The sequence below is a fragment of the Myotis lucifugus genome, unplaced genomic scaffold, assembly GCF_000147115.1.
Source record: "Myotis lucifugus unplaced genomic scaffold, Myoluc2.0 scaffold_352, whole genome shotgun sequence".
Classification (NCBI taxonomy): Eukaryota; Metazoa; Chordata; class Mammalia; order Chiroptera; family Vespertilionidae; genus Myotis; species Myotis lucifugus.
In genome coordinates this window covers 907,461-935,444 of record NW_005871400.1, presented here as the reverse complement: position 1 = coordinate 935,444, position 27,984 = coordinate 907,461, and the positions used below count along the sequence as shown (strand labels likewise).

At 40.9% G+C, this 27,984-nt stretch overlaps 1 protein-coding gene across 1 annotated transcript; it reads right to left on the bottom strand.

Moving 5' to 3' along the window:
* Nucleotides 1-118: 118 nt before the first annotated feature.
* On the bottom strand, nucleotides 119-19,111 carry MOSMO (modulator of smoothened). Its single transcript, XM_023764832.1, has 3 exons — nucleotides 19,081-19,111; nucleotides 6,042-6,254; nucleotides 119-946 (listed from the first exon to the last, which is right to left on the bottom strand). The coding sequence occupies exons 1-3, from the start codon at nucleotides 19,109-19,111 to the stop codon at nucleotides 762-764; spliced, it is 429 nt and encodes a 142-aa protein (XP_023620600.1). The 3' UTR covers nucleotides 119-761.
* Between the last annotated feature and the right edge of the window lie 8,873 nt (nucleotides 19,112-27,984).

Genomic DNA, 27,984 nt, shown 5'->3' with positions numbered 1-27,984 from the left:
CACACACACACACACACACACACACATATATACACTGTATACTGCATCAGCAAAATATATATATTATATATATTTATATAAATATAAGGAACATTTCCCCCACCCCCCCACCCCCAGTAACATGTCTCTTAGTGTTTTATTTTTTTTTTGTACACAGAGAATAGGGAATTTCAGAATTTTTACATACATTTTAGCAAACAAGTTTTGATCTATTGGCTTCTTGGTGCAGTAACGCAATGGCAATCCCCTCTGGTGCCACAGGCTCATACAACTACAAGGAAGCTGTGAACACTAATTTCTTAGGAGGTGAGGCCAGCCCCACAGGAACTTCTCTTGCATCCCTCTGGTCCACCATGTTTCATAAATACTTAGAATTTTTTTCCTCAAATGAACCATTAGACGTTAAAAACGGAACAACAGAGTCACAAAGGGCCCCATGCTTTTCAGCAGAAAGCGTTCTCCCTCACTAGGCGACTACCACAGTGCAGACCCGACGGCCTGGAAATATGCTCAGGGGGTTAGTCAATATTGTCTGTATTTGGTTAAGGAAAAGGCTCTCTTTTTAAAAAAAATCCAAAGTGCATAGTGAGAACAAATCAAAGCTTTTTTTTTCTTCTTCTTCTTTTCAGCATCAGTTTCATCTAAGCATCTTTCTAAGCCAGGACTACTCAGATGCCTTGCCTTTGTCCTCCCCACCCTCCAAAAATAAAAAATTTAAATAAAATAAAAATAATTAAAATGTCAAGCAATGTAGACATTCATCAGCCTGGTAAACAAACTTTGCCAGCAAACAGAAGTCCTACTATTGTAAAGAAAATTGATAAGACAAAAAGTACATATGATGACCCAACTACTGTGTTGTTGGGTAATTTATAAGGTTGACCTCCGACTTCATTGATGTAAAATCCTATTGGAAATATTAGGGCAGCCATACAGAAAAGGATCACTGTAAAACAAACCAAAACACAACATTAGTAACATGGTTTGGTGATTAGGAAAAAAATGAAAATTTGGCGCAAAGGAAGTTTATAAGAAGGGTTGTGGATTGATAACATGGTCAAACCTGTCAAAACATAAACCACTTGTCAAAATATTTGCATATACTACAGATCATATAATATCCCCCAAATCTAACAAATTCAGGAAAAGCTGGATTAGCCTTTTGAGACCATTTCAAATATCAGCGTTAAGAAAGGTCCCCAAACCTACCAAGTACTCGTATGCATTACTCTTGACCATTTACTTAAATGGTGATTCAGGGCTACATTCTGGCTGTGCTACTTAATAGCTGTGTAATCTTAGGCTTCTGGTTCCCTTCTGAAAATGAAGTAAATGCTAGAAGTATAAACAAACATTATCAAGTCCTGGCACAGTACCAGCCACATTGAGAGTAAGCGCTGAATAAATGTTGCATGTCATTGGAGTTATTATTTTGCCAATTCTCTGTTCCTCTCAGTTGGTACTAGTTAAAAGGAATCAGAGAAAGGGTACATCCAAGTACCATTTACCTCACTCTGATTTAAAGTCAGCTAGTGGAAAGAATCTCAGACTTCTGCAATGATTAGCAAATTGTCAGAGTGGCTATCTCTTATCATGGACAAAACCCCCGCCCCCAAACCACCCAACCTGTTAGGTTTCTGAATATACGCAAGTGGGGGAGGGTGGGAAACCTTTGAGTTTTGTATACAAACACAATGAAATCTAATATTTGCTAAAAATGTTTCTAGAAAAATATCAGAAAACCCACTGTCTGAGTAGAAGTAATTCCACAGGCCACTATTTTAGCAAACAGTGTGCTCCCCGGTGCTATAGAAGAAATGTTCTGAGCAAATGCAGACTGCCTACGGATAGGCTAGTTTTTCCAAGAAAACAGTTTATGCTTTTTGAAAGCACATTGGTAAAATGTGAATAGTCTTTCCAATTCTGGAGGCAGAAACATTTCTCAGTGTAATGTGAAGACAGATTACCATACTCATTGTATATGAAGAGTTGAAGCTTTCTGTTATAATCTGAATGAGAAACCTTTTCCAAGTTAGACCCATCCCAAGGAATAGTGACAGTCCTGGATAAACATATCAGATGACACTTGTCTTAAATTACTTTTGGGCCAATCAATAAAACTTAACAGAGCCCTTTAAAAGCCAAAAGAAGAGCCCTCACTGGCTTGGCTTAGTGGATAGAGCATCGGCCTGCGGACTGAAGGGTCCCAGGTTCGATTCCGGTCAAGGGCACATGTCCGGGTTGCGGGCTCGATCCCCAGTAGGGAGTGTGCAGGAGGCAGCTGATCAATATCTCTCTTTCCCTCTTCCTTCCTCTCTGAAATCAATAAAAATATACTTTAAAAAAAGCAAATTAACCAAAAAAATAGTCAAAATGGGAGTCTTTTCCTGGAACAGCTCCAGAAATGTACTAAAAAGTAACATTACTCAAGTAACATACTAACTCAAGAGCTATACCAGTACCTTTGTTTGCTTTGCACTATTTAGGTGGATTATTTTATATTATACACACAATCAGTCTATCTCATTTTGGGCAAATGACCACGCCAAATGTTACATAAGCACATTTGGATTCTTTTGGATACCTACAATAGAACAAATAAAAAATCCAGTAATTAAGTGTTAGATCTTTTGGTCCTTCTGTTGTATAGTCAGCAATAAATAACTTCATCAGTGTTGCCAATGTCCACTTATCAGTATTATCTGTCACCAATTTCTAATAATTCTTATGCCTTAATATGGTTTGGTAAGTAAAATGAAACCACAATCTAAGTAGCTAAACTTAATCTATAAAAACAATAGGATATGATTAGTTTTAAAATCAATTTGTTTCTTCTAATCTCAAAAACTAAAATAATTTAGACATATGCTGATATACAGTTCATTCTGTTAATTGATATGCTGACTTTATTTTTATCCTTTCATATTTTCTATTGTAAAATAAAAATCTATCCATTATAATGGAGTAAACATTTAACGACTATACTTAAAGTAGAGTTTAATATATTACAAGACTTAATTCTTTTTCCAAATTGGTTAGGAAAAGCTTAATCAAATTTAAAGGAAGCAACTCCTATTCAATCTAATTTTGGATTTTAATCCAAAATATTAGGCTCTCTATACTTCTTGGGGATATTTAATGTGGGTAGATGATTTTTCTTTTAAACCATGAGACCTGTGAAGTTACATTAGATCTTAAAATATTAACGCTGGTAATATCTATCAACTTTTGATTATTAAGTTTTGGGTCCTAAATAAGCCTATAGAGACGTAACTTCGTATCCTCCATGGTGGTGAGAGTTAAATATCAGGTGTGGCGGTAGATGCGGACGTGAATTAGGTAAAGGAGAAGACCAGGGTCAGACTTGAAGAAAAGGACACCTCTGTTGCCTCCTCTCCCCCACCATGTGTGGCTTTCCTCGGAGAGATTTCTCCGCTGCGTAAACCGAACCGAAAATACTACCCTCACATTCTTACCAAAACTACAGCTTAACTGGAACAGAAATAAATACATGCAATCGAGATGATGACAGGCAATAGTACATTTTCAAAGGCTGAATGGAAACACTAGGGGGAGCCCAACCCCCTCAGGACTGCCAATCCAGTGGATTAGCTCCAGTAACAAAAAACAATGTATTTAAGGAAGCTAAGAGGAATGCAGCTCTGTGCTTACTTAGATGACATTAACTCCAATATATATTCTTGAGCTAAAAAACCCCAAGGGACACAATAATATAAACAGAATATACAGTTACAGAGCACTCACGTGTACATACATGGTTTTATGCCTAGAACACCTCTGGTAGGAAACCCTAGAAACTAGTAACAATGGTGTTACCTCAAGGAAAGGGGTATTGGATATCTGGGTGACAGGGACACAAATGAGACTTACTTTTCATTTGGTGACACTCATAGACTTTGCATTATTATATGCATATTATTTTAAAAACTTAAACAACATAATCATAGTTCTTTCCCTTTATTGGGTCACAGGAAACAATGGCTCAGTGAGCATCTTAATGAATACTTTGCTGCATACTACTTTGCTAAACTGTATTTGAGATTTTTTTTCATATTCATAGCTTATGTATTCCCAAATTTTAACTAAATCCAAAAACTATATGCTTCTTCTTTGATTTTACATAAAGAGTAAATGCTCTCTGAACAAGTGAATATACCCTGTGAGTAAAGATTTCCTTAAAATTCCTCATCAATACCCTTTAAGGTAGCAGCACTGTCTCTACAACTGTCTCTGGACCCTACTATCTAGAAAAGAACTGTCTTGGGAGGTCTGTTCGACCTCACAAAAGATCATCACCTTGTCTCATATTTCTTTTCTTTTCTTTAATATATTTTTATTGATTTTTTACAGAGAGGAAGGGAGAGGGATAGAGAGTTAGAAACAACGATGAGAGAGAAACATCGATTAGCTGCCTCCTGCACATCCCCTACTGGGGATGTGCCTGCAACCAAGGTACATGCCCTTGACCAGAATCAAACTCGGGACCCTTCAGTCAGCAGGCCAACGCTCTATCCACTGAGCCAAACCGGTCAGGGCTTGTCTCATATTTCTTAACAAGAATGGAGATTTTTTTCTGTCAAAAGCAATTTGATCTGCCTGGCTGGTATGGCTCCGTGGTTGAGTGTTGCCCTATGAACCAGGAGGTTAAGATTAGGGTTAGGGTTTGATTCTCAATCAGGGCACATGCCCGGGTTGTGGGTTCGATCCTCAGTAGGGGGCATGCAGGAGGCAGCTGTTTAATGATTCTCATCATTAATGTTTCTATCTCTTTATCCCCTCTCCCTTCTTCTCTGAAATCAATAAAAATGTATTTTTAAAAAGCAACTTGATCTAAATTTAAAAATAAAGCAGATATAGAGACAATAAAGCAGAACTAGAAGCATACATTAAGAGAGTTTCACAGAGAGGGAGAGAGAGCAGCTCGTGAACTATACCCTTATCTTATTGTCTTATAAGGATACATTGAGTTTTAACAACAATAGGGATATGTGGGATTAAGCCTCATCCCTAGCCTATGAGTTCTAAATGAAAATAGCAAGTGAAAGTAAGCTGTGTTATAATAGTCACTTAAAAAAAACTTACGCAAACCTGAGATGATTTTAGGCACTGAACTAAAAGTTCAGTCCTGTAGTGTGGCATAAGTACCGTCAGGCTGTGCCTTAGAGCATGGCTTCTCAAATAGGGCCCTACTGCCATTTGGGGCCAGAGAAGCCTTTGCTGTCGAGCGGTCCTGTGTAGATGTAGGATGTTTACGGCATCCCTGGCCTCCATTCACTAGGTGTCAGTAGCATCCCCCTTTACTTGTGACAACCAAAAATGTTTCCAGATATTGATAAATGTCTCCTGGGGGCAAAACTGCTTTAGAGAAAAAGAAGCATGAAAGTAAAATTACAGAAACAGCTTTTCTTTGTACATTTTTGTTTCCTTTAACTTGGGCTAAGCCTCTGACATTTTGAAATTACACAATTCTGCAAAATACAAAGGAATGTGCAACATATAAATATATCACACCTTTGGGCATTGACTAATAGAGTAAGAAATGTTGAGAAACAATTATAAAATAATCCTATGTGTTGATTTTTCAATGGTCACATATAGCTGACAGAAAAAAACTAAAAATCAATGGCATTAAAAAGAACATCAGCACCTAAATCTAATTTATATTTGTTATATTTTCATCTAGATTTACCTTTATTTGATAGAAGATACCAATACCTTCAAGAAGAGGAAAAGACTCAGGTTAGTGGTAGCTCCGAGTCACAGACCTCAAAACACTCATGTACAATGTTAGCAAAAATAAAATTCATTAAAATAGCATTTCATACAAAGCAATTAAGGTTTTGGATGTCCTGGTCTTGTGTTGAGCATTCTGAAGAACCGATGGGACTATGCAGTTTATCTGACGGCCATAAGTGCTGCTCTCTGATGATTATGGAGTCCTTATTACTGATTCTTGATTATCTTCATAAAAATACCAGTGCGCACGCCTTCTAGACAAATTACTAGCACAGGTTACTTACTTCCAGTGAATGCTATCCATCGAGCATATTTTGTAGCTTCTCTTCGCCAGTGGGAAGCCACCAGCAAACCACATGTGACAGTCAATGAAATGATTCCCATGATGATAAAAAACAGTGTGGTGACCCACTCCGGGGGAAGCCGAGGTGGGATGCACGTTCGGTCTCGTCCATGGATTGTTTGACACTGTCGCACAAGGCCCACAGTGAGTGCTCCTGGGGGAGATGCAAAAGGTGGGAATGTTTTAGTGGGTTTGGCATACGTAGGGGATATTTCCTACCAACACCCCTTTAGTTCTTAACTCGTATTTCTCTCTCTGTGGGTCATTCAAGCACTTAATTCCACTGAGTCCCATTCTTCAAGGTAATGGTAATGCTTGACTTAACATAAAAAGCGAACTTAAAGTAAACCTCACAAAAGCCGTGAAAAGGCAACTCACTTAATCTCATTCATTAAACACACACTTTTCTGAGTACTTGTGTCACACACATTGTTTCTAGGCTCCAGGAAAATAACAGTGAACAAGAGAGATGAGTTTCCAGCTCTTGTTAGCTGGAACTTTTGTTTTCCCAGATCCAAGACTCACTGTATATTATTTTATTTTGGCTGAGGAGAAAAAACCCTTCTCAGGAAATTGAAGGCAAACTTAAAATATGTTTAAGCATAGCATACAAGTAAAATAAATAATGAAGTAAATACTAGAACCAATATAATTTATTAAAGTTAAAAGGTCTAAGCATATTACAATATAAGTACTTTTTCATTATATTCAAGAAAATGTTGTAAAAACTAGTAAATTCCACCATTTGGGAAGTTCAACAATGTTGGTACAATGTACAAGTGTTCACAATTGGCAAACCATTACTGGCATGTTTCAGCAGGAACGTAGAGGTTTAAGGTGCCCCATTCTCCTTATTCATTCAAATAACAGGAAAGTGAATTTTGTAAAATATGAAGTACCATTTTAATATAAACATGTTCTCATGAAAAACCTAAGGAAACCCTCTATCAAATTTGGGGTGAATTAATTTGTAGAAACCTAGATAAGGAAGGTGAAAGAGTATATTTTCTTCTTCCCTGCTAAAAACTTCTTGTTTCCCCCTTTTAAGGGCAACTGCGAATGGGAAAATTGCCACAAAAGTACAGGAAAAGAAATTTCTGGAGCCACTGAAAACATAATAGGTTTCTACATCATTTTGGGTTTTAATTATTTTCTCAATATGAACAACATAGCACTTGCCTTGAACAAGTGGCTCTTTGGAGGACGGCAGTAAAACTCGGAGGGGCACATGGGAGGCTGCCCTGAGGGAGCAGACAGGCCATGGTGGGTGTGTGCGTGCAGGTACGTGCGGGGTAGTGGGGCTGGTGGAAGGAGGGGCTTTCCTGCAACTTGTGTTTTGCCACTGATACATCTTTAGAAATAAAACAATATGCTCAAAGAAAATGAAGCAAAAAAAAATCAGTTCTCTCAAACCTGAGTTGTGGAAGATGGTGGCATAGGTAAACACCCAAACTTCCTGCCTCACACAACCACATTAAAACTACAACTAAAAGACAAAACGAATATCATCCAGAACCACGGGAAGGCTGGCTGAGTGGAAATTCTACAATTAGAAGGAAAGAGAAAAGCGCATCGAGTCCGGCAGGAGGTGCAGAGGTGTGGAAGTGTGGAGGTATGAAGGCGCGTGCAAAAGGGGCTGGCAGCTGGGTACGCTGTTGTCTTTTTCAATCGGGAAGGAGATACAATCTCCCGACTGCTCTGAACTCCAGTTCTGGGCGAGAATCTGGGGACCCAGACTCATACGGAGAGAAACTGGACTGTGTGGCATCGGGCTGGAACGTGAGGGCGGCTTTCTCGTAGAGGTGCTTGCAGTGGTCATTGTTCCTGCACGGGGTTGTGGGACACAGAGACCCAGGGACCTATCTGGGGCAGGCCCAACGGGCAACCATTGCTATTTGCTCCACCCTGGTGATTCCCTGAGACCCCGACCCACCCAATGTACAACCCCACCCAAGCTGTGCGCAGAGGCTTTTGCATACGAATGGCCTGGCCTTTCTCTGCCTAAAAACCTGTCAAACTGCAGCTGGGTCAGAGAACCCCGGGACTTCCAAAAGAACAGCTGCGCCTCATCTGGGCACCTCCAAACCCCAAACAAAGAGGAGGAATCTGCAGATCTCTGTGTAGCTCCTGCTGGGTGGTCTAATGGCAGTGGATGACCTTGCACCTCCTTGGAGATCCAAGAGCCAGTGTACCCAGTGGTCAGAGTGAGACCATCCAAATTACAACTCCTCAGATCCATAAGGGACACACTCAGGGGGCAGACTCAGAGAGCACCAAAGCCCCACTGAAGCAAGTCTTGCCCCATAAAGGTGTCTCCAGCACAGCAGTTCTCCCACTATAGACACAATTGGTCCTCATAGCCAACTGGCCTGGAAGTCAATTCCTCCCAGTGATACCAACAGCAATCAAGGCTTAACTACAACAAGACTATGCAAACAGCCCACAAAGGGGTGCACCAAGAGTGTCCAGCTCAGGTGACTGGGGAGGCTGAGCCACTGGGCCCTATAGGACACCTACCACACAAGGCCACTCTATCAACTCAAGGAGACTTAGCAGCTACCCAATACATAGAAACAAACACGGAAAGCAGCCAAAATGCGGAGACAAAGAAACATGTCACAAATGAAAGAAATGGAGGAAAGCAAAATACTGGATATAGAGTTCAAAACCATGGTTATAAGGTTACTCAAGAATATTCTAGAAACCTTCGAGAAATATAGTGAGACCCTCAAGGATATGAAAAAGGACCAATTAGAAATTAAGCATACACTGACTGAAATAAAGAATAATATACAGATATCCAACAGCAGACTACAGGATCCCAAGAATCAAGGCAAAGATTTGAAATACAAAGAAGCAAAAAACACCCAACGGGAAAAGCAAAAGGAAAAAACAATACAAAAATATGAAGATAGTGCAAGAAGCCTCTGGGACAACTTCAAGCGTACCAACATCCAAATTATGGGGGTGCCAGAAGAAGAGAGAGAGCAAGATATTGAAAACCTATTTGAAGAAATAATGACAGAAAACTTCCCCTACCTGGTGAAAGAAATAGACTTCCAAGTCCAGGAAGCGCAGAGAACCCCAAACAAAAGGAATCCAAAGAGGACCACACCAAGACATATCATATTAAAATGCCAAGGGCAAAAGACAAAGAGAGAATCTTAAAAGAAGCAAGAGAAAACAGTTAGTTACCTACAAGGGAGTATCCATACGACTGTCAGCTGCTTTCTCAACAGAAACTATGCAGGCCAGAAGGGAGTGGCAAGAAATATTCAAAGTGATGAATGCCAAGAACCTACAACCAAGATTACTCTACCCAGCAAAGCTATCATTTGGAATTGAAGGTCAGATAAAGAGCTTCACAGATAAGAAAAAGCTAAAGAAGTTCATCAACGCCAAACCAGTATTATATGAAATGCTGAAGGGTATTCTTTAAGAGGAGGAAGAAGAAAAAGGTAAAGATAAAAGTTATGAACAACAAAGTGACAACAAATACATATCTATCAACAAGTGAATCTAAAAATCAAGTGAATAAATAATCTGATGATGAACAGAATAAACTGGTGAATATAATAGAATCAGGGGCATAGAAAGGGAGTGGACTGACTAGTCTCGGGGGGGAAAGGAGTGTGGGGGTGCAGGAAGAGACTGGACAAAAATTGTACACCTATGGACGAGGACAGTGGGGGGGGGTAAGGGCAGGGGATTGGGTGGGAACTGGGTGGAGGGGAGCTATGGGGGGGAAAAGAGGAACAACTGTAATAATCTGAACAATAAAGATTTATTAAAATAAATAAATAAAACAAAACAAAACCAAAAAACTGAGTTGTACTCTTTTTTAATTCTTCTAATGAACTCTAACTCTATCTTTTTCAGGAGAATGAAAGAAGATAACTCAAACAAGTTATACCCTTTTCTCTCAAATCACCTAATAATTAAGCCCATCTTGGGATGTCCAGAGGTGCAATAGCATTATGGGATCATCTCTGGGAGGTGGAGGAGTAGAAAGTGAGCTAACCATCACATTAATGCCACACTATCCCTCCTTCTAGCTGCTGCTTGGAGTTGAGTGACTTCATAGACCAAAGAGAAGTATATCAGTTTAAAGTTTTTGACAATTGCTAACCTTTAAAGTATCACAGCAATTGCTAGAAACCAGAAAAGGCAAGAGGATGGAGGTTAAGCACCAGGGAGTTGCAAAATTGTTCTCAAATTGAAACACTAAAAAGTTTCCTTGAAAAGAAAACTTGGGGGAGAGGGAGTGTCTTATTATGACAAACCTTTTATTGTAACTTTGGAAACAGATAAGGCTTTCACAGCAGTGCTAGAACCCCTAACAGGAAACTACTCCTGATCATTCAGCAAAAGACCTCTAACAAATTAACCTCTGTAGTCACTATCCCATTTATAACAGCTGTAAGAATAGACAACAGGCAATGAAAGACCCTCTGACAAAATGCAATACTGTGGATTCTGATGACAGCCCCACATCTCCTGACTGGCGTACCACACGAGTGCACACAGAAGCATCAGAAAATGAAAATTGGAGCTATGTCTTCCACAAACCAGATGGAAACAATGACCTGACAGAGAGTCAGCTTTGAAGGAAGAGCTATGTTCCTATGGGGACGGAAGTCCTTATCAACACAAGTCAAGACCAAATATTCAGCAGCTGCATTCTGAAAGGAAAGAAAGCTAATGCTAACACACAACCAGAAGGGACACTGTATATAAGAAAATAAATTCACAAATACTAAAAAAAATCTTTATTGTTGAGAGTATTACAGATCACCCACCACTGTCCCATCCCACTGGTTCCTGCCCCACCCCAAGCCTTCACCATCCTATTGGCTGTGTCCATAGGTAATGCATATATGTTCTCTGGTCAATCTCTTCCCTCCCCCCTCTCACCCCTTCCTTCTGAGCTTCTGTTCCATGTTTCCATGCCTCTGGTTCTATTTTATTCATCAGTTTATTTTGGTCATTAGATTCCCTGTTTATTTGCGTTTTCAGATTCAACTGTTAATAGATATGCATTTATTGGCATTTTATTGTTCATATTTTTAATCTTTTTTCTTCTTCTTAAAAAAGACCCTTTAACATTTCATATAATACTGGTTTGGTGGTGGTGAACTCTTTTAGCTTCTTCTTGTCTGTGAGGTTCTTTATCTGACCTTCAATTCTAAAGGGTAGCTTTTCTGGGTAGAGTAATCTTGGTTTAGGTTCATCACCTTGCATATTTCTTGCCACTCCCTTCTTCCCTGCAAAGTTTCTGTTGAGAAGTCAGCTGATAGTTTATGGGTGCTCCCCTGTAGGTAATTAACTGCTTTTCTCTTGCTGCTTTTAAGATTCTCTCTTTGTCTTTAACCTTTTACATTTTAATTATGATGTGTCCTGTATGGGCCCCTTTGAGTTCATTTTGTTTGGGACTTTCTGGGCTTCCTGGACTTGTAAGTCTATTTCTTTCACCAGGTAGGGGAAATTTTCTGTCATTATTTCTTCAAATAAGTTTTCAATATCTTGCTCTCTCTCTTCTTCTGGCACGTGTAATGCGAAAGTTGGTACGCTTGAAATTGTCCTAGAGGCTCCTTACACTATCTTCATATTTTTGGATTCTTTTTGCTCTTCTGAAAGTTTTTTGCTTCTTCATATTCCAAATTGTTCACTTAATTCTCAGCGTCCTCTACTCTACTGATGATTCCCTGTAAATTATTCTTCATTTTAGTTAGTGTATCCTTCATTTCTGATTGGTCCTTTTTCATGTCTTTGATGTTCTCACTAAGATCCTAGAAATTTTCACTAAGTCCCTTAAAGCTTTCATTAAGATCCTTGAGTAACTTATAACGACTGTTTTGAACTCTGTACCTAGTAATTTGCTTGCTTCCATTTCATTTAGTTCTTTTTCTGGAGATTTCTTCTGTTCTTTCATTTGTGACATGTTTCTCTGTCTCTGCATTTTAGCTGCTTCCCTGTATTTGTTTCTATGTATTAGGTAGAACTGCTATGTCTCCTGGAATTGGTAGAGTGGCCTTATGTAGTAGGTGTCCTGTAGGGACAGTGGCTCAGCCTCCCCAGTCACCTAAGGTGGACCCTCTAGGTGCACCCCTTTGTGGGCTGTGTGCACAGTCTTGTTGTAGTTGAGCCTTGATTACTGTTGGTATCATTGGGAGTACTTGATCCTCAGGCCAACTGGCTGTGAGGACCAGCTGTGACTACAGTGGAAGAGCTGCTATGTAAAAGATACCCCTCTGGAGCAAGACTTGTTTCAGTGAGGCTTTGGTACTCACCAAATCTGACCCTCAAGTGTGTTGCTTGTGGATGTGTAGAGTTATAATCTGGCATGGTCTGAAGCTGTCCACTGGGTGCACTGGCTCTGGGGCCTCCCAGGAGGTACCAAGTCAGCCACTGCCTGCATCCTGCCTGGAGCCATGCTACAGAGCGATCTGCAGATGGCTGTTACTTGTGTTGGGCTTGGAGGTGCCCAGGAGAGGCTGAACTGTGAACCAAGGCCGGCTGCTTTTAGTGCCGGGTCCGGGGCCACTTATCGAGAGGTATGGGGCATGCTGAGTCCAGATGCACTTGTTTGAGATTTTAGGAAAGTCTAAAGCCTGAGCCAGGGCAGGCCATTCATATAGCAAAGCTGCTGCAAACAGCTTCAGTGGGGGGGCTCAGGGAATCACCAGGGTGGGACGAACTGTGTGGACCAGATTGATGGAGACTCAGATATGATGCCTGCCAGTCAGCTCTGTGGCGAGGGAGGTTTCAGCAAGTACTTTTGTCAGGGAGAAAGCTGCCCCTGAGTTTTTGCCCTGATGCCAGACAATTTAGTTCCTCCCGGTATGTCCCTGGATTCTTTCAAGCTGCTACCCCAGTGCTGGAGCTCAGAGGGAAGGAGGGAGTCCGTGTAAGTCTATGTGTTGGTCCTTTAAGAGGAACTGCCTGTGTTTCTAGCAGCCTGTGTATCACTCAGCCACAATTCCTGCTGCTTTTTACAGCCGAAAGTTACGGGGGCTTCTCTTCCCAGCACTGAAATCCTGAGGTGATGTCTGGTGTGGGGCTGGGACCCTTGCTCCGCATGGAGGCCTCTGCAGCTGAGATATCCCTCCTCATTAAAAAAAAACCCACCACACGTGGGTGTCGGACGAGCCCCTTCCATGCTTCAGCCCCTCCTACTAGTCTCAATGTGCTTTCTTCTTTACTTGTCTAGTTGTAGGACTTCCACTCAGCCAGATATCACGCAGTTCTAAATGGTGGTTGTTCCATATTTTAGTTGTAATTCTGATGTGGTTGTGGGAGGATGCAAGTACTGTGTTTACCTGCACCGCCATCTCAATTCCTCCTCTGCAAATATTTACTGTCTTTCATGTACTCAGACTGCTGTGGTCAAGGATTCCAAAACTAATACTGTCATACTTTCACTGAAGATAGACTTTCCTTAAATACATTACTGGGCTATTGCAAACAGTGGTCAGTCCATATTGTTGCTAAGATTCATTTTCTTGACTAAGACGCTAGGCCAACATAATTTATATCATACGCACATATTTCCCATAAGCTGTCTGAGGAAAGGGATCTGTGTTGCTACTAGTGAATCTTCTAAATTCTGGTTCTGTTAGTATCCAAACTTTTACCAGTTTAAATTTCATCTTTTACCTCAAAAAATTATCTCCTGCTTGTACATTCAAATCCATTTCTTACACTGAATAGTCAAGATCTTTTACATTCTCCAAATTCTCTGAGCACATTCAGTTTGTATCACACAATTATGCATTTGATTTACAGCAGCTTCTTTTTACCCCAAAACAGAAAATGAGCTTTTCAGGAAGGGAGTGAACCTTCTACTTCAATGGAAACCCCAAGGCAGGCCTACAGCAATGGGCAAAAGCAGGACTTAATAAGCATTTTGGTGAGCCTGGACAAGTAAGAAACATGCTAAATTTAAAATCATGCTGTATTAACTAGATTCTCCTGTAGAACTGTGGTAGTGTGAACCACACTAATTCAGCACAAGCTCAGTCAGTAATTAATTTTTGTTTTACCCAACAAATCTTTTGCTTCTTGAAGGGCCTATAATTCCATTTCCCAAACAACCAATCCGTCTTTACCCTGTGGCTGTTTCCTAGGTAACCAATCCAGCCAAATAAAAGACTTGCACACAACAGAAAAAGGAAACTACACCAAGAACTGTAGCATTCCACATGTGTCTCAGTATCTCACCTGTGTATTATAACACACAATAGGAAGTCATAATGAGTCCTACCCAATTATGTGGGGTATCTTACTAAAGAGGCTTTTCACACTCATCTTCTATAGCTCCAGGCACCGTGGAAATGACCTGGCATGGCCAGTCTAAGCATGTCTGTTGCCATATGAGGATGATTATAAGGCATTTAGGTCACTACTACATCTTAGAGCACAGCAAGATGAAATGGTTTCTCTTTTTTTTTTCCTTTATTAAGTTTATTGGGATGACATTGGTTAACAAAATTACACAGGTTTCAGGTGCAAAATTTGAATGACCAGTCAATTTTTAATGGTACTGAAGATCCCTTGTCTATCCTACTTTAAATTTGTTGAGATTTTCAACATGCAGATTGAAGTTTTTCATCAAACTTAGAGAGATTTGGGCCATTATTTGCTTAAATACTCTTTCTGCCCCTTTCTCTCTCTCTCTTCTCCGTCTGGGACTCCGATTATGTGTATGCAGGAATACTTGAGAATGTCTCATGGGTCGCTCATGCTCTGTTCATTTTTATTTTTTTCCTGTTCTTCAGATTAGATAATATTGACTGACCTGTCTTCAAGTTTGCTGGTTCCTTCTACCAACTTCCATTTTCTTTTTATAATTCCCATCTCTGTATTAGATATTCTCTATGTAGTGAGGCATTGTTTTCTTACGCCCCTTTAATTCTTCACTGTGGTTTCCTTTATTTTGTGGAACATATTTCTCAGAGCTGATTTACACCCTAGTAGGCCCAATGTTTGCATTTCCTCAGAGGCAGTTTCCGCTGACTTATTTTTCTTGTGTATCAGCCAAACTTCCCTGTTTCTTTATGTGAATTAACATTTTTAGTTGAAAATTGGAAATCTACACTAATAAAAGACAAAGATGCTAATTGACCGTACCTTCACTACGCCAAAGCCATTCCCACCAGCCAATCAGAGTGACTATATGCAAATTAACCCAAACAAGATGGCAGCCGGCAGCCACAGAGCTGGAGCAAGCAGGAGGCTTGGTTGCCCGGGTGATGGAGGAAGCCAAGCTTCCCGCCTGCGCTGAGCTGGCTGCAGCCTCCGTTTATGGAAACAAAGTTTCAATTACAGAAGACAAATAAATCCCAGATACCAGCTTCCAGCCAGCCTCCACTGGGAGCTTGGGTGGCTGGGAGCCATGGCCAGCCTGCAAACGGCCCTCAGCCCCTCACCCAGACTGGCCAGGCACCCCACCAAGACCCCCCCACTCTGAAGGGGGTGTGGCCAGCCTGAAAACAGCCATCAGCCCCTCACCCAGGCTGGCCAAGCACCCCAGTGGGGACCCCCACACTGAAGGTGCTGTGGCCAGCCTGAAAACAGCCATCAGCCCCTCACCCAGGCTGGCCAGGCACCCCAGGGGGAACCCCTACCTTGAAGGGCCTGTGGCCAGCCTGCAAACAGTCATCAGCCCCTCACCCAGGCTGGCCAGGCACTCCTATATAATAAAAAGGTAATATGCAAATTGACCCTAACAGCAGAGCGACTGGGAATCACTGGTCACTATGGCACACACTGACCACCAGGGGGCAGACGCTCAATGCAGGAGCAGCCCCCTGATGGTCAGTGTGCTCCCACAGGGGGAGCTCTGCTCAGCCACAAGCCAGGCTGACGGCTGCCAGTACAGCGGTGGTGGTGGGAGCCTCTCCCGCCTCCTCAGCAGCACTAAGGATGTCTGACTGCAGCTAGGCCTGCTCCCCGCTGGCAAGTGGACATCCCCGAGGGCTCCCGGGCTGCCAGAGGGATGTCTGACTGCCAGCTTAGGCCCAATCCCCTGGGGAGCGGGCCTAAGCCAGCAGGTGGTCATCCTCCGAGGGGTCCCAGACTGGGAGAGGGCACAGGCAGGGCTGAGGGACCCTCCAGAGTGCACATATTTTCGTGCATGGGGCCTCTAGAGTGTGTGAGTGTGTGTGTGTGTGTGTGTGTGTGTGTGTGTGTGTATTTATTTCAAGGAAGGGAGAGGGAGAGAGAGAAACATCGATGAGTGAGAATCATTGATTGGCTGCCTCCTCCATGCCCCCTACTGGGGATCGAGCCTGAAACCTAGGCATGTGCCCTTGATTGGAATCAAACCCAGGACTCTTCAGTTTGCAGGCTGATGTTCTATCTACTGAGCCAAACCAGTTAGGGTGGAAATTACATATTTTTGTCTTAGTTAAAAAAAATAGAGTAGTTGCCCTAGCTAGTTTGGCTTGGTGGATAGAGCACTGGCCCTCTGTCTGAAGGGTCCTGGATTTGATTTCAGTCAAGGGCATGTACCTCGGTTTCAGGCTTGATTCCTGGCCCCAGGTCAGGGTGCATGTGGGAGGCAACCAATAGATTTATCTGTCTCACATCAATGTTTTTCACTCTCTGTCTCTCCCCTTTCCTTCCACTCTTTCTGAAAATCAATGGAAAAATATCCTTGGGTAAGGATTAAGAAAAGATACAGTAGTAGACACAATAATTTAATACATGAAACTCACATTACAAAATAAAAAGGGTGACATGTGATGGTCGCTAAGGTGGCTGGCTAGAAAAAGTACCCAGGACATGACATTACTCCCCTGCCCAACTGCTTTAGTATATCATTCAGATTGAAGATTAAGCACAAGGTAAGTTTAGACTTGCTGAAATAAAAGGTCTGGGGACAGATTTTATAGAAATAGCGATGCTTAAAACATTGAGATTGAGAATACTTTGCTAATAGGATAAAATCACATAATGTTTTGTTAGTAAATAAAAAGGATCATTAAGCCTTTTTATTTAATTATTTTTATTTTTCAAGTACAGTTGACATTCAACACTATTCAGCATTAGCTCCAGATGCACAGCCAAGTGGCCAGAAAACCATGTGCACTACAGAGTGGTCCCCCCACTGCCTCAAGCACCCAGCCAGACCACACCTAGTCTTTTTTAGTTTGGTTTTCTTTTTCCTTAAGCCCATTGGCTGTTCTATCCCTATTGAAAATGCAATAACTACCAGCTGTTTGTAAGTAGGACTGTAGTTCAGAGGTCATACCTCATTTTACTACTGACTAAATCATATCCAACACTGTCCTCTATTACATTTTATCGTATCAACCCTTGCTCCATAAAGTTGCCCTTGGATCTAATCCTATAAGGACATAAAACATAAACTAACAGTGAATCATGATTTTTTTTTAAAATATATTTTATTGATTTTTTACAGAGAGGAAGGGAGAGAGATAGAGAGTTAGAAACATCGATGAGAGAGAAACATCGATCAGCTGCCTCCTGCACATCTCCCACTGGGGATGTGCCTGCAACCCAGGTACATGCCCTTGACCGGAATCGAACCCGGGACCCTTCAGTCCGCAGGCCGACGCTCTATCCACTGAGCCAAACCGGTTTCGGCAGTGAATCATGATTTTAAAATCTGCTTTATTGAAAACTATAATATAGGTCAAGACTCTGTCCTATCACTCTCCCAATCACTGAAGCTCTTAACCTATCATGCATGAAGAAGTCCTTAAAGAAAAGCTCACCACAACTTTTAAACTGTACACACAATGTAACAGAAATATGTGGAAGGATATCTGTCAAACTGTTAAGGGTGGGCCACTCTAGTTCAGCCAGATTGGAGGGGGGTGGGTAATGGGGCTGAGAACACTTGTACTTTTTACTCTGTCTTATCTGAGATTAGATAAATTTATACAATTTTGTCCTTTAAAAAAAAAAAGAACATGCATTTGCTTTATATTTTTAAACGTTTAGAGTATTGCACATTAAATTAAAATAAAATATACTAATTGCATTTATATTACACACTGAAATCTTTCAATGATGCATGAATTTAAGTGCATGTTACAAATCTAAAAAGAAATTAGACAATGCCAAAGAAATTAAAGTAAACTAAAGTAAATCAGGTAGAGAACTACTATGGAATTTAAGTTACTATGTCGACATTTTCTATTCCATTTCAATTTGTAGCTCATGAGAAACCCTATGGAGGAACTTGATAGATCATATTGGGATACTAACTGTTTCTTCCCCGGTGATTTGGCAGAAGAAAACCAAAACAAGTTTAATATTTATTTCACCTAAATGAATAGTTCCCATTCTTTCTATGTAGCAGTGCTTAAGGCAGGGTATACTGGTAAAGGGAAAAAATCAAACAAATCTGGTAGGTCAAACGGTTTCTGTAACAGAAAAGTACTGCAGAATTATTTGCAAAGTATTTTAACAAAAAATGCTGAACATTAGTAACTCCACAGCCTTCAACCAAACAGGTTCTCCTATGGATAATGACCAAGAAGCAAGCAGTACAGCCCACAAGAATGGCTCTAATCACGCAAAACTGGCCAAAGCAGTCATAAAGTTAGGGCATCTAGAGCTACACGGGATCTCAAAGATCATCTGTCCTAATCTCCCCCAAATTAGGGTTCAGAGGCTATTGAGGCCCAGGGAGGGTAAGTGATAAGTCAAGGATACAAAGTAACTAGTGCTGCTGGGACCAACACCCACGTGTCAACTGTGCTGACTTCCTGAACTTCATTCACCTAGTAAGGAAAATGATAGTATTTCTAAAAATACCTTCAGGAACATTCAGATTTGTATCAGAGAATACGTAACTACAATGTTATAAGCACAGGACAGTGAGTCTAAGAGTAACTTTCATGGCAGGTCAAAACATATACAAAGAGGGAGACCATGTCTTTGAGGTTTCTCTTATCAGTTCATAGGAGTGACCCCTTTGGGTTCCATACTCTAAAATACAGCCTCACCCTGGCCAGATAGCGCAGCTGACCAGAGCATCGTTCCGATGGGCCAAGATTGCAGGTTCGATCCCTGGGCAGGGCACATACAAGAATCAACCAATGAATGAATAAATAAGTGAAACAAATTGCTCTCTCTCTCTCCCATCCCTTCCTCGCTCTTTAAAAATCAATAAAAAATTTTAAAATATAGCCTCCTCCCACACCGGCCAACTCTCATAAATGTTCAAGAAATACTCTACTTCCAGCTCATCCTTCTTAAAGAAACGTCCCAATTTCTTTGCCTGAACAAAAGGATTCTCTGTTTTAGGATCTTATCAGATCTCCAAGGAACTTTGGTTGTTTACAATCTACTCTCAAACACCACAATGAGGACTCACATTTGTCTTATTTATTTGCATAGTCCAGAAAATGTGCACCACCACGATCTCAGGAAGGAGTTTGTAGTCACAATAAAAAAAAACTTTCCTGAGGGTGCAGCAAAGGTTCCATTGTATGAACTCCAGGTCTGTCAAAATCACTTCTTTTTCAACTACTTGATATCTTGGTATTTAATAATTCTAAATTATTTTTCTAATAAATTCTACTCCCCTAATATACACAAGTATAGTTATTCTCTGATACTAAATCAAATTCTAATCTATTTAGTCACATGTCCATTGACTTAACTGGGAGACAACATATCACACTGATTAGAATTCAGGTTCTGAATTAACATTCAGATTCCAGGTCCAACACTTACAAGCAGTGAGATTTTAGGCAAGCTATTTAACCTCTTTATGCCTTAGTTTCCGCAAGTATAAATGAGGAACAAAATAACCTCACAGTGTTGTGTGGATTAAGACAGAGAATATATGTAAAGAACTTAGAAAAAATGCCTAGGACTGAGTAATAAGCTGATAAATATTAAATGTTATTAATGATATATTGCTATTTCACTAGAAATATGTACTTTTATTTTAAGAAAGGAGACAATCTGTGGGATTGCATCTTCTTCTGTACCTTTCATTCCTTGCTTTCTTGAGCTTAGATTAAAAAATCACTAAATTTATGTCCAAATTAAAAAAAATACCTTTAGTGATGTCAGAAGAGGAAGGGAGAGGGAGAGAGAGAGAGACAGAAACATCAATGATGAGAGAAAATTACTGATTGGCTGCTTCCTGCACGCTCCCCCCCTGGGGATCAAGCCCACAACCCGGGCATGTGCCCCTGACCAGAATCAAACCCAGGACCCTTCAGTCTGCAGGCCAATGCTCTATCCACTGAGCCAAACTGGCCAGGGCATGTGTTCAATTTTTGTACATCTACTGAATTATTTAAAAACTAGAGACCCAGCACATGAAATTCGTGTGCGCAGGTATGGTCCCTAGGCCTAGCCTGCAATCAGGGTCATCTTCCCCGGCTGCCAGCAGCCTGCCCCATTCCCCCCCCACCCCCCGCCCCACTCCCAGTTTCCTATTCGCCATTGGGCGATCGGAGCCTGATGGACAGGGGGAGGGACCAAGAAGTTGGCCGTTCCTGCCCACTCCCACCAGGGTCGCCCTCTGTGTGTGGGGCAACGGGCAGGGTGGGGGCCTTTGGCCTGGCACCGCCTGCATCCCCTGCCACCCACTCCCAGTTCCCCATCCGCCATCAGGTGATGGGAGCCTGCTAGCCGGGGAAAGGGATCAAGAGGTGGTCAGTGCACCTCATAGTGACTGGTCGACCGATCATTCTGGTCATTCCACCATTAGGGTCAATTTGCTTATTACCCTTTATTATATAGGATGAATCAGAGTTGTAAAAGTTAGGGTCTTGCAAATGCAAGGAAAGCAAGTTTAACACTGAGACAAGTGCTTATTCTGTGCCATTAGCATGGTCCATCAATTACAGGAGAGGATGGATTTAAGAGTAGAGAGCTTTGGAAAAAGACAAAAGTTCTGATTTTGATAGCTGCTCTTCCATTTAATCTTTAAGAAGACCTTATGATCTCACTGTAGTTTATATTTGGCTTCAGACTGAAAATATAAGGTGATATCTCCCTCAATTTTCAACATCAGAAAACATTACGTAAGCTTTCACAGAAGTATACAATCTCAATCCCCCATTAATTTGCTTGTGATCTCCTAAGCAAAGAGATGGTGGTCCAGGGAAACCATCCATTAGAGAAAGTGCCTGCTGAATTTGAGAAACCTGGCACTATGCCATGAGATATTCCTGACTTTCCTTTTTTTAAAAAAATACGTTTTTATTGATTTTAGAGAGAGTGGAAGGGAGAGATAGAAACATTGATGAGAAAAAAATTTTGATAGTGCCTCCTGTACGCCCCCTAATGGGGATCAAGCCCACAACCTGGGCATGTGCACTGACAGGGAATTGAACCAGTGACCTCTTGGTTCATGGGTTGATGCTCAACCACTGAGCCACCCTGGCCGGGCATTCCTGACTTTTCTAGCAAGTCTAGTAGGCACATTGTGCTATACCAAACTTTCATTCATTCAGCAAATAATGAGCACACACTCTATGCAATACACAATGAATGAAGTATGAAGAAAAACACAAGACATGATCTCTGTAATTCCAGAGTTTATAGCATATACAAAGAGCCAAACCACACTCACAGAAAATTAAAAGCACAATACAGAGCAGGATGTGAGCTAATGCCAAGACAGCTGTGCAGCCTAGAAGACTAGGAAGCTGGAGATATACACTCTATGCAAGGCACACTATTCATGTAATTTTGAGCAAGAAATTTCACTTTTTAAGGTCTACTGCCCCATTTTATGAAGAAAGTATTTCCTAAAGGGTTCCTGATAACTCTTCACAAATGTTTAAATTAGCTGTTCTGAGGTATAATTTAGATACAATAAAATTCACCATTTTTATGTGTGCAACTCAATGAGCTCTAACAAATGTATACAGCTATCTCAATCATGACACAGAAACCACCACCAAAAATTCCCTCATACTCCTCTCTGCAATTAATCCCTTCCCCCAGTTCCCAAGACAGATCTACTTCTATTACAATAAATCCTCAATTCTGCGGACCTCGGTTTAATGGACAAAATCTCCAGTCTGTATGTCATATGTAAAATTGACATCCTGTTAATTTTAAAACGCTTTTAACCAAGATTTGTTTATAGCTAAACAGGTTATTTTTGTTATTAATTCACTAAAATTTGTTATTTTTAAATTTTAGCGAATAGGCCATATGTTGGAAAAAAACACTGTAGTAATTTTGCAAACATAAATATTACATATGTACAACTGTAGTCTACGTATTTAAATCCAAGAGTCACCGCTTGTAAACAATGTTCAGCATGTGATCAATCCACATCGTGTGAGGTGATTGGTTCTGTTGTCCCCGGGCATGAGTCTCTGCAGCAGTTTTAATGCCTGCCCACCCATGTTCCCACATGCGCTAAGCCCTGCCTCAGTTGTGTGCATTTGTTTACTCTCAGTGACTGCTGAATACATGAATTTACTAGACCTATTCAGTATAAATTTAAAATTACAAAAATACACATAGAAAACGCTTCTGTGAAATTAAACTTTTCATATATGCTTAATTTTAATTACATGAAATTAAACACATAAGTGCAAAACAGGTAAACTAGTCAATTTTTTTACACATGCATTCGGAAAACCTACTTTATTATATAACTAGAGGCCCAGCACACAGACTTGTGCCCTCGGCCTGGCCTGCAGGGATTGGGCCGAAACTGGCTCTCCGACATCCTCCGAGAGGTCCTGGATTGCAAGAGGACGTAGGCCACGCCGAGGGACCCCACCGGTGCATCCGTGCACCGGGCCTCTAGAATGCATGTAAGATCCTTGGTTAATTTCTTCCCATCCTCCCCTCTCCCCCTCCCCTCTGAGATTCATCAGTCTGTTCCATGTTCCCATGCCTGTGGTTTCCGCTCCTGCATTGAGCGTCCGCCCACTGGTGGTCAGTGCACATCATAGCTACCTGGTGGGCCGGTCACTTAGGCTTTTATATATATAGACTAGAGGCCCGGTGCATGAAATTCGTGCACGGGGGCGAAGGGGGGGGGGCATCCCTCAGCCCGGCCTGCACACTCTCCAATCTGGGACCCCTTGGGGGATGTCCGACTGCCAGTTTAGGCCCGATTCCTGCGGGCCTAAACCGGCAGTCGGACATCTTCCTAACAAGCTGGGACCGCTGGCTCCTAACCGCTTGCCTGCCTGCCGGCCTGATCCCCCTAACTGCTTTCCCCTGCCAGCCTGATCACCCCTAACTGCCTCTGCCTTGGTCCCACCACCATGGCTTTGTCCGGAAGGACACCTGGTCTAATTGGCATATTACCCTTTTAGATGCCTTTTGGCTTTAATGGACACTGCCTTGCCCAAATTAGTCCATTATATTGAGTTTTTACTGTATTATAGTTTTGCCTCTTGTAGAATTCCATATCAGTAGAATCATATGTCAGCTATCCTATATAATAAAAGCCTAATATGCTAAGTGTCTGGCCGTTTGTTCAACCAATCAAAGCATAATATGCTAATGATATGTTAAGGCCACTCAATCACTCGCTATGACATGCACTGACCACCAGGGGACAGATGCTCCAACTGATAGGTTAGCTTGCTGCTGGGGTCCAGCCAATCGGGACTGAGCGAGACGGGCTGGACATGCCCTAGAGCCCTCCTGCGATTCCTCCCCAGCTGGCCAACCTGCCACATCTCTCCTCGGCCTCGATTGTGCATCAGTGGGGTCCCTCGGCCTGGCCTGCACCCTCTCGCAATCCAGGAGCCCTCGGGGGATGTCAGAGAGCTGTTGTCGGCCCAATCCCACAGTCCAGGCTGAGGGACCCCACTGGTGCACGAATTCGTGTACTGGGCCTCTAGTTATAAATAAAACTGCTATAAACATTTGTGTACCAGTCTTTGTGCAGACACGTGATGGTGTGGTTGGGTACCATCCAATCTGTTGAGACCTGAATAGAACAAAAGGCGAAGAAAGGAGGAATTTGCCTTTTTTTTTTTTGTCTCACTGCTTGAGCTGGACATCTTATCTCATCTTCTGTTGCCCTTACACTAGAATTTACACCACCGGCTCCCCCAATTCCCAGGCCTTTAGGCTCAGACTGAATTATATTACTGGCTTTCCTGGGTCTCCAGCTTGTAGGCAACAGGTTATAAGACTTCTCAGCTTCTATAATCTAGAAACCCTGACTGATGCAACACATTTTCATTTATTCCTTGTTAATATCTAGGAGTAAAAATTCTGGGTCATATCTATAAGAAACTACAAAACTGTTTTATAAAGTGGTTGTACCACTTTGCATTTCCACCAGCAATATATGAAAATTCCAGCTACTTCCCATGCTGATATCATTTGAGTTTTAGCCAATCTGAATTGCAGAGGTGGGTATGTAGAAGTGGTTTTAATTTGTCCTTCCCTGCTGTCTAATGATGTACAATATCTTTTCATATGTTTATGTGCCACCTTTGGTCTGTTTACATCTTTTGCCTACTTTAAAAAATCAAGTTGTTTATCTTACTATTGAATTGTAAGATCCTTTATATTCTGACTACAAACCCACTATCTAACTGTGTTTTACAGATATTTCCTCCTTCCTCTAGTCTTGCCTTTACATTGTTCTTAACAATGGCTTTTGAAGGACCGATGTTTTACATTCTGACAGAATTCATTTCCTATCCCTACCTCCAGTGACTCCTTAGTGGCATAGGTGGTGCCACCATTGTCACTTAGGCGATCAGACATTATATCGGATAGGACACCAGAGTAGTAAACGTTTATTATTTTTTAAAGCTCTCTATATGGAGGTTCCCAATGGCTCACAATAAAAGACTGTGCCAGGGAGTATTCAATTTTCCTTATTATGTCTGGATAGCACCTCAACCATTTAAAGGACAAATATGTAGTAAGAATAGTTCTTCATTCCTTATCTAGACAAAGCTCCCTGGCTACCCAGATACTTAGAAAATGTCAATTGCATTACCTTTGGAAGGTTAATTGTAAAGCCTATTCACTGTCTGAATAAATAATAGATATTATGTAAAAAATAATAAAGAGATGACAAATGTACCTGGCAAGAGGAAGAGGGTTACTATATCACAACAGAAAGCCTCAGTTAAAACAACCAAGCTTATTACAAAGTACAATTCTTATAAACCAAAGATTGTCAATAAAAAAATTATACAGAATATCCCTAATGAGTTCTTGAAGTTTATTCCAAGTCACCTTTTTCTTCTCCAAATTCTTTCTAGGCAATCTAAATCAGGTTCACAAATTCATTTATTACATATAAGTCAATGACTCACAAATGTACCTCTAGCTAGGACATCTCTTAAACTCCAGATTCCTACATATTACTAATTACTTAATTTTCCACTTTTGATGCTTCACAGGCATCCTGAACTGATCAAATACAAAAATGAAATCATTTTCCTTCTCAAACCTGGTTCTTTTCCAGCATCCTACTCAATGTCACCACTATTCATCCATCTACTCAAACCAGTCCTTCCTCTTCTAACCCCTAGAACTGTCTACCTCAAAATCACTAAGTGGAATCTATTTCTAAACATAAAAACCTATCCTCTTCTCACCATCTCTACCTCCAGCATTCCAATCCCAGTCATGATCAAGTCTTATGCATTTCTTGTCCCTTCTGATCCTTTCTTCTTCAGACTGCAGAATAACTGTTTCTAAAATGCAAATCTGATTTTTTGTCACACTGTCTTAAACCCTTAAATGGCTTCTCATCCTCTTAGGATAAAGACCAAAAAAAAAAAAAAGATCCCTATCATGGCCTGGACTTGCCTGTTTCTTCACTTTCCCTCATCTCATTCTCTTCCCCTTGCTTGATCCATTGGCCCTGTTCATTTTTAGTTCTTAAATGCTCTGGACTCTCTCTCACTTCAAGGCCTTTGTACATGTTAATCCTTTTGCCTGTAGCACCATGTCCTGCTCATTTTCTTGCTAACTCCTTCACTTCCTTTCATTCTGGGTTTAAGTGAAATTTTCTTAGGGAAGACTTCCCTAGTAATTTATTCCTGTTATAGGTTCTCATTAAACTATACTTCTTTCATAGCACTTATGATAATTGTTTATTTTCATTTTTTGTTTATTGTTCCTTCTACCTGCTAGAGTCTATCAGTGTGTGGTCTGTATCTATTGTATTTGCTAATATATATATATTCAATGCTCAGCACAGTGCCCAACATATGACGTGCCCTCAAAAAGTATATTTTTCCAGCATTATTGAGGTATAATTGATAAGTATAATTGTATATTTTTAAAGTGTACAATGTTACAATTTGATATATATCCTGAAATGATTACCACAGTTAATTAACACACTGACCACCTCACATAGTGTGGTGAGAACACTGAAGATCTACCCTCTTAGCAAATCTCAAGTATAAAATATAGTATTATAAACTACTAGTAGCCTGGTGCACGAAACTCGTGCACATTGAAAGGGAATTAATTAGAGGAACGTAATTTGGACTCACTATCTAATATCAATAATATGTGAGCGCGAGGCAGTCCGTGTTTCTGAAATTCAATGACATGAATTTTAGCTATTACTTTGCCAAATAAATGGAATTTACAGATATCATTTAAAAGAGCATTCAGCTTAATATTAAAAACTCTGGCTACCAAGTCAGGTCTGTTTTCAACTTTTTGTCAGCGTTGTAAATTGTTTGCAATATCTGCCCATTTGAGGTTGCATGTCATGGTTATGAATAAATCGGGCTTGCCATACTTCGTTACAATTGCCATAGCATCCTGATATCGCTGCTGCATATTTCGGGGACTACTCTCAGAAGATGATGAAAGTATTATCATTTTACCAATTGGCACATTGTCACTTTCAGATCTAGATTTGAGATAATCCATCAAACCACTATATTTTTCAACTCTCAACTTAGATTGGTTTGCTTTGATGAAATTTATCCGATTGGCCTCCATTTCTGAATATGAATCCATGATAAACTGTTAATTTTCCTGCATTTACAATAGGATTGAACGTGTCCCGCACAGAGATATGAAATCTCTAATACTGCATTTGTGTGACTCGTGTCCTTACATTTTGTCTGGTATTATTGTCGATTACACTGTCGTCTCTGAGTCTTAATGCAATATCTGTTCCCCAGCCTTTTCCACCATGTGGAAAAAGAATAGGATATGTCATTGCATCTAATGTAGGAAACAGGATATTGATTTGTTTCATTTTAGTGGCATTTGGATTATTGGGATCTGGTTTACAATGAATGAGCAAGTCCCTTTCAAAAGGAGGTTCTCCATCTTTGTTTCTGAATATGACAGCAACCTCGGTTACACGGGGAGAATTATATCTACCTGGGTCACTGTTACGATCGTATTTCATCGCCATTGTTACTTCTGTGGGAGCAATACCTTTTGCTGCTGCTTCAGTTTGGGCTTCCTTTTCTACCTCATGTAGCATCTTGTATGATTTTGTTAATTCATTTATTTCATGCATGAGGTTGTTGATGTTGATCATGAGTCTTTCTGAGCAGCACTGGTTTTCTGACATTGCTAATCTTTTACTTGTAGCTTCAGCTGTATCTAAAATATAGAGTTGAGCAAACTTCCAAGAAACACCATCCGAAGAATGTAAAGTTCCAGTACAGTAATAAACTTGTCCGTGTATTCTTTTTTTTCTTCTTTTTTTAAAATATGTATCTTTTTTTTAAAGATATATTTTATTGATTTTTTTACAGAGAGGAAGGGAGAGGGATAGAAAGTTAGAATCATCGATGAGAGAGAAACATCGATCAGCTGCCTCCTGCACACCCCCTACTGGGGGTGTGCCCGCAACCAAGGTACATGCCCTTGACTGGAATCGAACCTGGGACCCTTCAGTCCACAGGCCGACGCTCTATCCACTGAGTCAAACCGGTTAGGGCTTGTCTGTGTAT

Coding starts and splice junctions, on each gene's coding strand:
- MOSMO (XM_023764832.1), bottom strand. CDS start 19,111: ATGCTCTGGTCAGCTGCGCTATCTGGCCAGG. Junction 6,255..19,080: donor AGCTGCGCTATCTGGCCAGG/GTGAGGCTGTAT, acceptor CATCTCCCCCAG/GAGCACTCACTGTGGGCCTT. Junction 947..6,041: donor ATGGATAGCATTCACTGGAA/GTAAGTAACCTG, acceptor TTTGTTTTACAG/TGATCCTTTTCTGTATGGCT.